The 12,268-nt window shown below is 34.1% G+C and overlaps 1 protein-coding gene across 3 annotated transcripts in view; it reads right to left on the bottom strand.

Moving 5' to 3' along the window:
- VEGFC (vascular endothelial growth factor C) overlaps positions 1 to 12,268 on the bottom strand; it is a 79,933-nt gene that overhangs the window by 5,490 nt on the left and 62,175 nt on the right. For all 3 annotated transcript variants that reach the window (XM_017816490.1, XM_017816492.1, XM_017816491.1), the window contains exons 4-6: positions 6,185 to 6,336; positions 2,230 to 2,339; positions 1,642 to 1,972 (exon numbers count right to left, since the gene is read on the bottom strand). In XM_017816490.1, the coding sequence (XP_017671979.1) occupies positions 1,642 to 1,972; positions 2,230 to 2,339; positions 6,185 to 6,336 (593 nt within the window). The remainder of the gene's footprint in view (positions 1 to 1,641; positions 1,973 to 2,229; positions 2,340 to 6,184; positions 6,337 to 12,268) is intronic.

The raw sequence follows: 12,268 nt of genomic DNA on the forward strand, positions 1-12,268 counted from the left end.
TATTCCTTTTTGAGTTAGGTTGTGCTGGACAGAGCCAAAATGTGAGAAATCTATGCTAAGTCCTTTCTTAAGCAGGAGAGATTGCATCTTCTATTTTCCTTGACAGTGCTAACCTCTACAGGACTATTGGTTGTAGATGTATAGAGTAATACCATATACAAATATTTCCTTCTGCACACAAACTGCTTAGAAAAGAGAAACAGCTAAAAGCATCCTATATCACACTGTCCTCAGAAGTGAGAAAGTGATTCAAACTGTATTATATTCCATCACAACATAACAGAGAAAAGCTGAACTCAATTTCCTCTTTCAAATACTAAGTCTTTAAAAAAATACATATTTCTTATGGCATTTCTTAGCTTTTTAAATGCCTGACTTCTCCAGTTATGAATGTTCTTTTAAAGTGCACATGGTTTATATTTGTTGCCGGAAGTGAACACTAGAGTAGTGCCAAGGCTTTGCAATATGTAAAGTTTATGTATTCAGGTTGGCTTCTTTTCCTCTGCAAACATAAAATTGAAATTATATGAGTTGAATGATAGAGAAGAAACAATTTCTGATGTTTAACAACTCTAATATTTCAGTCAAAAGGCCAAACATAGAAAAATAGGTAATGGCCATTACTATTAGTATTTTCCCTTATTTTAGTGACTTCAACACGTGTCATTCCTAATAATAGACATTTTTTCATTAAGATGAACTAATGTATATGTGGCAATATATTTACTCCAATTAATTACATGTTATATTAAAAATTACAGATTTTTTGATAAGCAATATATTGTTATACATTTAAATGTCCCAATTTGCTATTTTCCATTTCCAGTGCCTTTAAAGTTATTTGTCATTGATATAATAGAAATAATTCACCCTTTTTTAAAAAATAAGTGATCTTTCTGCTCCAAACTGCATTGTTTCTGCTTTAAGAAATTTACAAGAGAACTGACTTTACAGGATAACTTTCATCAGGTAATATACAAAGCAGAAATAACAGTTCTGTTTCTCAGAATCTAAAGTCATCCTCATTTTTATACACAGACTGCTAATGTTATGGGTGTAGCAGTCATGGAAGGAAAAGGTCCTGTGATATATAAAGAAATTGCAGTTTTCTTCCTGACTAAATCTCATTTTAAATGATGGATGCAGGAAGTCTGTTTTATAGTTACATATGTCCACTTTTCACAGAAATCACCCAGAGCTGGGTGATTCCAAAATTTATGAAGCGAAAATGAATGATGGTATCTCCAGAACTAAGGCCTGAAATCTAACTAGGAATTTTTGAGTTATATGAATATTTGAGTTACTTAAATTGCAATATTCAGTTCTAGGGAAAAATAGGGTGGGATTTTAAATAATATAGAAGACAGGGAGCTTGAAAAATTAAGCTTAGACTTAATTTTTCTGAAAACAAAAAAAAAATCACATGCTGTAGTAGTAGCAAGAGTACAAGAAACTATGCTTTAGAATACTTATTATGCCTAATAGTTACCTATTAAGAGTTTATAAAAGTCACAGAAGATAAAACTGAAGACAGGCTTACTGTTTACCTAAGAGTACAAAGCAATTCAACAGCCAGCTAATGTCACAATGCAGAATTTTATGCCTTAAACACAATGAAAGAACTAAAAACTGCATTTTTACCTGCATGTCTGGTGGTGGAACCTTTTTCCTTTTAAGAAGCATTTATTGGGAGATTCTATACATTCACAGATGCATTTTGCAGGATTTAGAGGTTGATGTTTAGGACAGGTCTTTTTACATAGACACTGGCACTTTTCTTCATCAAATTCCTTATTGGGCCCACAGGAAGCGGGGATAAGTTTGTTTTTGCACATACACTGACATGATGATCTGTCTAATTCTTTGTGAGGTCCACAGCTTGAGGGCCTCATGCCTCCTTTGCAGACACATTGACAGGTTTCTTCATCCAGCTCTTTGTTTGGTCCACAAATATGGAATCCTTCAGATGTATCTAGAAATATAGCAGAGAAGTTGCACTATTACCAGAATTTTGTGTCTACCCACTCACCCAGTTTTATATGAAGAAATGACAGCAAATCCATACCTTTTAAGACGTTTCAAGAACAAGTACATGTCAAAAGACAGGCAATACAGAGTAATATTATCAATACAGAAAAAGACACAACTAATTACTTCTTGTTTTTAATTTCTCCTTTAGTTGAATCAAAATGTAGAGCTACATTCAGTCGTATAAGAAAAAGTGCTTACCAGAATCTCCAAGGTGAGAAGAGAAACCAAAATCATGCTGCGACAAACATCTGCAAATTTGATTATTCCAAATATGATTTTTTGGACAAGTTTTGTTTGCCACATGACACCTGTGAAATTAAATATGCTGTTCATTTACTACCATAAGAGTTCAAAAGGAAAAAGAATAGTTTCTAGGTGTTGACTGCCTTACTTCCTCTCCACTAAAAATATCTTTATAAGAGTGTCACCTCATTAATAGTCTTATTTTTTACTCCTATCAAATCTGTTACTATTTAAGGTCCTCCCCAATACAGGGATCTCCAACCATTTGTTGAAGAAACCAGCTCACATTTCAAGTTTCAGCTATAACTTCTAGAAGCTGATATTTGTACTTTGCTAATGTAGTTTGGAAACAGATCTAATCCTGGAATATAAGCCTCATCTAGAAAATAAAAAAATATTAAAAATATGCCAAATACTGTATAGTGGTAACAACATTTTTTATGTTGCTTTTTGAGGTTCAGAAATATTTTTACACATAAGATGTCAAGACAGCAGATAATAGTTTCTGAATGAATGCTGTAGACAAAGCTTTGATTTAAAAAATACAATCAGTTTATCAGATTCTTTTCCCCTTTATGTGAAAGTTATGTGTCATTAACTGACACTTTCTCATTAATCACTCAAATTCTGGACAGGTTTCTTGAACCTAAAGATATGGACGTCAGCGGTGATGGCTCTTCACTTTGGAAATAAAAGACAATACAGAAGTTAACTCTTTCTCTGCTCTTTATCTGCTAGAGTTTTGCAGCCAAGGTAATTATACCCCAAAAAAGCAAAAAATTCAAGCAGCGGCTCTTGCCTTTTTAAAGATTGAGTGAACTGAGCTAGTGGGTGAGCCACAGATAGAATGTTTATGTGTGTTATCCCATCTTCCTTGCTTGCAATTTCTTTATCATCAGAGCTGACATTACAACTTTGATACACCTCATCCATCCAGGCTGTGTCATTTATTCATTGTTTCTGTAGTATTTCTAAAATCCTCCTAATCTGTTAAAGCAACACATATATTACACATTTGATGCACTTTTCTTTCCCCTGAGCACCATTAGTCATACATTCAAAAATGCAGGTGCTGGGACATTCTGTGACCATCACTCAAGTACACCGCTCCTCTCCAACACATTAAACCACTCCGATTGTAAAGGCTGCTGTAATTTAACATCACCCTGCATCGCCTCATGTTTTATGAAACTGGTGTTTTCTGATTTCATTCCACTAGTGTTCTCACTCTTGCTCCCTCACTTGGCACGTTTCCTTTAGCCTGCCTCCTGATTCTGCTCGAGAAATAGTAAAGATAATTTACAGACATATTACTCTATTCTGCTAAAAAAAAATAAAATTAAAGAACAAAAAACCCCCACACTCACACCTGGAGCAGCCTGGCTCTAGCTGGGAGTGTTTAAAACTAATTAGAGGAGGAAACCAAGGTGACAGTATGAAGAAAACACCAAGCGCATGTGAATTCATGACCAATGTTGATACAAAGCCCAAATTACCAGAACTCGGACAGAATTAAATGAATTTCAGTATCAGGGTTGGAGACACCCAGCAAAAGGAATGGAGCTGCTTGTTTACAGGTTCTACTCTGGTTTCTAGTACAGACAATTGGCTGAAAATTTAAAATGACATTTTAGAAAAGTTCAGGAAGGCTAGAAAAAAAAAATCAGATGCAAAACCACTTTGCAGAAAATGTCATCACCTCTTTTTGTATTATTGTCCACTCAACTGAAAAAAAAAAGTCTTGAGACAAAGAGGTAATTGTAGAGACTTGATCTGAATTACGTATCTTGAAGTCCTCTCTGTTCCGCCCTACCTCTAATCACTAAACTTCTAAAATAGGGTGACAATTTTGTAACTCAGGTACATGTCTTGATGACATTCCATATAAATGGAGTAGAGTACTACTTAAAATACCATTAATCCAGGATGTATTCTGAAACACTGGCTAATACCAACTGACATGCCTCCATTCCACAAGTAGATAGAAACAGCTATTAGTTTTTAGAAGGGGGGAAAGAAAGGAAAAAAGTGGGAGAACAGGCAAAGACCTAGACCTTAATTCTCAGGATAAAGTCATGCAGAAAACATATTTTATATAAAAAATATAAACTATTTGTATTATACTTTACATGTGGTCTCTCTCTTCTTTCTACGACATGCCTGTGCATCTTGGTATAATCCAGCCTTGAATTCTTATTAAATCCCAAGGGTTACTACCCTAAAACCAGAGCCTTTACTCTTAGGCTTTTCTTTTCAGTAATACATAAGAAAGTAATTTATATTTTTCTGTTAAAATGAGCATGTACATAAATACATGCACACATGCAGATCTGCCACTGTGACAAGAGAGTAGATTTCCAAGTTTTGGCTTAATAATAGCTTCACTAGCATTCAAACCTATAAATCAAAATGTTAAGGAAAAAAATAAGTTGAAAAGAAATACTTCACTACAAATTAGAAAAACACTAATGGGATTCTGAAACCCATCCAGGAACCCACCAGAAACATGCAAATGTCTCTCCTTTCTAGAATCTAGAAGCACTCAACTTAGTATTTTATGGTTTTTTTTCTGTTTTATTGTACAAAGCCATAGATTCTAAACATAGAATGAGTACTGAACAGTAGAGAAAGCCTGTATATATGCTGACCTAGTATTAGTTTGTCTTATCTTTGCTGAAGCATGATTCCTTACTCACAGAACAGACAGGTACCTGTGTGCTGTTCAAAGCCTTGTATTTGTACACCCACCTCCCTCAACTACAGGTAGCTGTTTCCTAGCTAGAATAACTCTTGCACTGGTAATTAAAACAGCTCTTAACATGGAAACACTAAGAGGCTGGCAACAGTCAGCATAATTTGACTTTACTATTGACTCTCAGGTTTGTGTTTTTTTTAATAATCTGATAATTATGTGATTAAAAAAAAATTCATAGATTAATTTCCTAATATATTTCCAATCCACTGTTAATGATCTATGTTTTGATGAAAAAATTAAATGATTCGTATTCAAAGAGAATACAATCTGAGTTTAACTGGAATGCGTCAGAAAACATCCAGACTTAAACTGAGTGAAACCACAGAGAAAAATACTTAGCTTAACATCTCTGAGAAGTTTGCACTGTTCACTCACCTTATTAAAAATGTCTAAAATTAATTCCAGTTCAGCTTCTATTAACTGGTTCTTCCTTAAAGCAACCATTAGACTATTATATATTTTTGGGCTCCTAAATACATATATATCATGAAATCATTACTCAGACCTCTAAATGAAGGAAGGAGTTCTTCAAGTGTTTTAATAACACTTGTTTTGGTGTCAGATTTCTTCTGTGGCTTTTTCAATTCAAAATCACACAAAAAAAATCTATATGGTAATCCTGTGGAGTGTCAATTAACCCTTTACTTTCCCTTTCCATTTTATTTTCATCTCTGGCATATGAAACTGTCACAAAAGATTTGTAGTTAAAGATTCCATAAAAAATAGTCCTTTTTTAAAAAACAGCATTTTAACTAGGAAAATACGGATTGAGAGAGAAATGAGGTCTCCTACTTATTTGCAAAGGTAAGTATTTTTTGGCTTTTCTTGACTACTTTTAAAAAAATAAATTGATTTTGCTGGTGTTTCCTTCAAGTCTCAATTGGATTGCAGCTCTTTCCATCAAACAACTCCCACAAACAACATTATTATTAATTTTTAAATTATCTCACTCTAGTTTATCTCCTGGATAAAAAGGTAATGCTAATTTAGAAACATTCTCTTAATGTAAAATATGGTAGCTCCCTTGCACAATGCATTCTGCTACTACTACTGTGTAGTTCACTTATCATAACTATAAAAACTTCCAGCACTGTTTATAATCTAATTATATAGGCTTGCTCATAATGTGAAAGGGAAGACAAGTCTCATACTTACTGAGTTTGTGTTGCTGGCAAGGAACGTCTTATGATAGAATGAACTTGTCTGTAAACATCCAGCTTGGACATGCATCGGCAGGACGTGTGATTGGCAAAACTCACAGTTACGGGTTTGGGGCCATGAGAAAGAGGCACTGTGATCTCAAACAACTGCAAAAGGGAAAGCAAAGCAAAGAACTTTTTATATAGATCTGTAATGGTCCAACTAAAACTAATGTAAGCACATACCAAAAAACTTATAAGGAAATTAAGTTCATTTTTCTGCTCTCCTCCACCATTCAGTGGCACATTCAATTATACTGCTAAATAATTATTACGTGCAAAATTAATACAATAGTTATGGTATGACAATAAACATTTTTAGGATTAAACTCTCTTACGTGCCTGTTTGTTCACTAAAACATTTAACATAAAAGTGTAAAACGTAAAAAGAACTCATTTTTCTAGGAGATGATTTCAAAAATGGCAGTCTTTTAAAAAAAAATCCAAAGTGAAACATTTGGAAAGTGCTTCAAAAAGCTGAAAACCAAAAATAATATAAAAAAGTGGGTAAGTTACAACCTAATACATCAATTATACAATTATAAGAGCTTGTGTAAAAAAAGGAATATATTGGACTTAGATAAAACCACTTTTGTTTCAATAACTATAGAACTGCAGCATACTGTAGCTTTTTAATTTTTTAGTATTTGTATCATTGCAAGTTATATGCCTACCATAATGGAATATATCTTGAACTATTAATTTGTTTTCAAGGTATTAAGAAATAACCACTACTGATAAAATAATCATGTATGTGAATTCATAAAATCCTAATTTTAGTGGGAAATATATTTCAACTGGTAAAAAGATAACTTCAGTAATACCTTGTGGTAAACTGAACATATGATAACAGACGAACACTGAGACTCATTACAGTTTTCAATTCAGGATATCTACTTTCTCAAATTGAGTAGGTTTCAGTGTAAGACTCAATTATCAATAGTCTCCTGAAAAGTTAGGATAAATACGTTAGATCAAAGTCTTAAAAACTGGTTTTTTTGTAGTGTTCTAAACAGGAACACAGCTGCAGTTCATTTTAGGTGTTTAGTCATTCTTCCAAATATTTTTAAGAACAGTTCTGCATTTTCTGGGGACTTTACTACCTTTAAAAACATGGTCATTGGTTATTATTTCAGTTTGGGTTGATAAGACTGTATAACAAGACTTTAATTTTTAGCTGAGATCTATTTGCAATGCTCTTTTATAATCAATAACTTTATATATGGCCTATGGGCAGCATGCAAATGTAACGAAAATACTGGTAATTTTAAATGCTTCAAAATATGAAATACATCTACAGGATGACCTAAAAACAGCATCTTGCACTGAAGTATGGAAGTGACAAGCATGCAGCTGCAGTAAAAGGGCACTTGTGCAGCCAACAATAAAGCTCATACTATTGATAACTTAAACTATGCAACTTAAATTGTATAAAGCATCATCAACTCTAATAGATATTATCTATTTTACAAGAAAGATTTTGACATCATTTAGTGACTGAATCCTTAAAAAAGTTTAATATTGGGAGTGTCACCATACAAGAACTGAAATGGCAAAACTATTAAATTTCATTTTATTCTGTTACAGAAGATGACAATGCTATTATTTTTTCTGCAAAAACGTTCCACATCCCTTATATAGTTTTAAATGTTGGGTTTTTTCCCTCACTAGAAGCTAAAATGCTAACTGGTTTATGTTTACTTCTGTAGAAGAAAAATAAAAAGAGAAAATACTTTCCTCATATTTCAAATACTGTTGAAAAAAACTATCCATCTAGGGTATTACCATGAAAAGAATTTATATTATTATAAAGACTTCTAGACAAAGCATATTAACACCTGTATTCTTGTTCCATCTGCAAAATAAGTAACACTTAAAATTTTGGTCTTGAGTCATTATTAAGATAAAGACAGAAATCCATGTCTAGTTTAAGGTTTAGTACCAATAAAATCAATGTCTAATTATCACCAGACATACCTCCAGGTTTTTCACTAAGTTCAACAGAGACCTCTGGAAAGAGACTTTCTAATCAACTTTTTATAATATTTATAATCCTTTTTGCCTTTCAAACCAATATTGGATCCATTACCCTTATCTATTATAAAATATAATAAAAAAATAAAATATAAAATAATGACAAAAAGCATTCTTACTAAGATGCCTCATGCAAGGAGAGCAATAAACATAACACAGAACTATCATTTTCATACTAATACGCTTTATGTACTTATTAATTTCTGTAAAAAATATCCAACTATTTGAAGGCCATCACAGATTTTGTTTTAATGCACAAACTAGGAAATTGGAAAGGAGGAAGGTGGTGGTGTACATAAAGAGACAGAATGGACCATGTTTATGAAAAATAGCTTTCCTTTCTGGATACAGTATATATTTGAGAAAAATACATGCTGAGTTCTTTGAGTATGTTTTTAAGTACTGATCTTTAATCAGATGACAAAGGTCATCTACGTATGCCAGACTTCTACCTTTCTTGAAACAAGCTGTGCTTTCTGAAGGACAGCACAGCTGTTGAGACCTCTAAAAATCTGGACAGCTAAGAATCTACAGATGCAAAAGCTTTTATTACATTTAATATCTTCTAAGAAAACCAAATCTTAGAAGACATGTATGAATTGAAGGACAGAACAGAGAGTATGAACTAAATTACAATAGTGCACATGAAAAGAGGATCTTGTTTTTTTTGCTCTTATGACAGTATGAACTTGCTTTTCTGAAGCTGAAATAAAAACCCACTATAGGAAGAACTGATAAATCTTAGAAAATAAAATAAGCATGTGTCTTTAAATGGACCAAACTGCAGCTAAAAAAAAAAAAAAAAAAAGAGGATGTTCTGTTCTTCCTCTGTTCTTGCAGTAGATCAGTTTGCCATGCTGCAAGGCATAGCAGACTTCAGACCACTGGAGACGGCAACATAGGACTATTGCTACACTTCCAACCTACCTAGAAGAGGTAGGACCCTGCCCAGCTGTCCTGTTCAGCTTCAGTAATCACTGAGAGAAATTTCGGAAAAACGGCTGAAACCTATCAATTGTGAGTGGACATGATGGTGAACACGAATTGTCTTAATTTACATTTATCCTTCCATTTCACCTGTGAAAGGTATCAGTTTACAGATGAATATTGCTAACAACTATTCCCACCAACACCTCAGTGGTGCAATGAAAAAAAGGTCTAGTTAAACTACTAAAGGCAGACTAGCTTCCCTGACCTGACTGAACAAGCTTCAGTTTGTTCAACTAAATTCTCTTAATAGTAATGTATTTTACATCCCCCAATAACTGCTACCATTCATAGATAAAGTAAAAAAACTATATATAGCCAATTATTTATATATACATTATATATAGTATCCCATTTCTAGTCCTGACTTTTGTAAAGTGCTTAAGACAATACATAAACTAGCATTTTGAAAAAGAATGGAAAACACATTTATTTTCATTAATGAAAAGGCTGGAAGTGAAATACTGGGGTTGGAATCATTGGTTTGTTCTTCTGACACTTTTGTCTGCACGTGCTATTGGGATACTGTATTCTGATGCATACTGGAGAAAAGAAATATTTTCCTCTTCTGATAATGAAAATCTATCAAGAAGATATTTCAAAAGAAATAAACCCTTGAAAAGTAGTCTATTACAGAAAATGTATTTAATACTAAAAATAATTCAGTTAAAATAATCCCTGGCATTTGAAAATAAGATGCTTTCTATAGAAAAATCTATATTCTGCTTTCAGTTGAGATAGCAGCATCTCTAAATTCAATGAAGCTGTTTAAGTGTAAGTGAATAACTCTCAGTATGCATAAGTTGTGTTTGAATCTTCAATTTAGGTAAAACCTCACTGTGTGCAATGCTTTCTGGTTTCGTTAACATCTAATTTATTTTTTGCTTATCTTCCTCATCCAATAGAATAATAAGCTCAAAATCTGCTGTCGCTATAGGGTATGTTGACAACATGTGACAGCCAAATGTCAATACCTAGAAATGATATTTCTGTGAAAAATTCAGGATAACATCTATGCATGAGGCTGGTTCTCCACTCTTCTTTTCTGGCAACATTGTTGGCTAGGGCTACTATTGCTGGTACCCACATTGCCCAACTGCGTAACTCTTCTTGGAGATCAAATGGCTTATATTTCTGGCTGATCCCTCATTCAGTAAACATCTGGTTTTACTGCACTCTTAGGGGTCTAAATCTTCTCTTCCTTTTCAACTTCAAATCATAGTAAAAATCCAACTAATTCACACTACAGGCAAAAGGGAAAAGACATTTCTCGCAGATATCAATGCCTGAAGATAGACATTCAGGAAAGACTACAAAGAATGAGTTTCAGTTTCCAGAAGAACATGAGATCTGATAATATTAGGGATTAGGGCAGTTTTTCAAAGTGGAGAGGTTTTATTGCCTGCAGTCTTCAGAGAAATGTTAGTAATTATGGTACATTAAACAGCAAATTAAAGTACCTTAAATGAGTACTGCTTGAGTTAGACAAATACTCAGAAGAAAAAAAATAGACTCAATTTGCCCATGCTGTTCTGTACCTTTTTGCTACCAACACTTCACTATCAGGAAACCAGGGGAAAGCAGAACAGAAGCAATATGTGATCACATAACTAAAGAGTATTATATCTAACAAAAAAAAAAAAGAAACCACACAAAATCACAAAGCTCTGTCCTAACTGCTCCACAGAAGCTAATAATCATAAATATGACTCAGTAACTGAGTCATATTTACGCAGAAGCTCTGCGTAACTGAAGAACAGGTAAAAACCATAAATAGTGCATTTCACAAGAATTCAACTCCTGCCATTCAGCCATCTGACCACAGAAAGTCAGATGAAAGATCTTCCAGTCTTTCTCAATGTTTTTAGTATTTCCCTTCAAAGTACTGTGTTCGGCCCTTGTCTCCTTAGGTCTTCATACAGTTTGATAATTCTCCATGACAACCTTCCCTCATTTAAGCCTAAATGAAGCTTCCCTTTCAGCCAGCACACAAAGCTTGATTTCCCTTCCCTCTTCTTGGGATCCTTAGCATGACTTTTAGCATTCTGGCACCCATATATCTTGTCCCCACTAATTCTGGATCAAGAAGGTTCCCTCGTTCCTTCCCAACAAGATATAGGTGGGTGTATCAATAACAGGCTCTCCCAGTAAGATGGCATTTCGGTGCCTAGATCTGACACTGCATGAGATTTTTGTTCAGCTTCAAGTTATCATGCATTTTAGTTATCAAAAAAAAAAAAACAACACAAAAAATCCCTTTCCCCCTGGATTTTCATTTTTTTACACGTCAGTTTTTTTAAATCCCTGAAGATCAGTGCACATGCTCTGTAATGTAGTTCTCAGGTGAGAAGCACAATAAGAGGACACCAGGCAAAGGTATCTCTGAATTACTCCACCCAGCCAGACTTGGCCATTGACATTCTGCAACCAGCAATTACTGTGACGCCAAATCCATCAGTTCCCCTTCTTTCCCACTTTGTAATTTCTTCAGACATCCTTGCAATAGCTTCTAGGCCAGAGCTGTGTGGTCCCATGGACCACCCTGTAGTAGGCTCTTATCAGTTCCTACACTGGCAGTGCTCTTCTTTTAACCATTTATACAGATGGAGTGAAGAACAGACACAAGGGTAGGACAAGAGTCTGGTGCTCAACCTAGAACTTAGTATGACTTTAAAGTTTAAAAAAAAAAAAGAAAAAAAAAAGAAAAAATGTAACAGAAGACAGGAATCTCTGAGTGTGTGACCAAAAGCGCTATTAGAACTCCTGAAATAGGAATCTTCCATGTATTCCTCCTCAATGGAGGAGGAATCACAGAATAGTGAAAGGATTTTATAGACATGTTCCAACCACCCTGCCATGGGCAAGGACACTTTCCACTAGACCAGGTTACTAAAAGCCCCAAAAGGTGTGTAGTTTTGATTCACTGCATTGATAGCTTCTTCTTTAGACTAGAAGAACTTTGTGCTACACTTTCCAGAAAAACTGTTTATTGTTATACAAGGTATTTCTTTGCTTCAGT

This window comes from Lepidothrix coronata, unplaced genomic scaffold (assembly GCF_001604755.1).
Source record: "Lepidothrix coronata isolate B3197 unplaced genomic scaffold, Lepidothrix_coronata-1.0 Scaffold56, whole genome shotgun sequence".
NCBI classification, from domain to species: domain Eukaryota; kingdom Metazoa; phylum Chordata; class Aves; order Passeriformes; family Pipridae; genus Lepidothrix; species Lepidothrix coronata.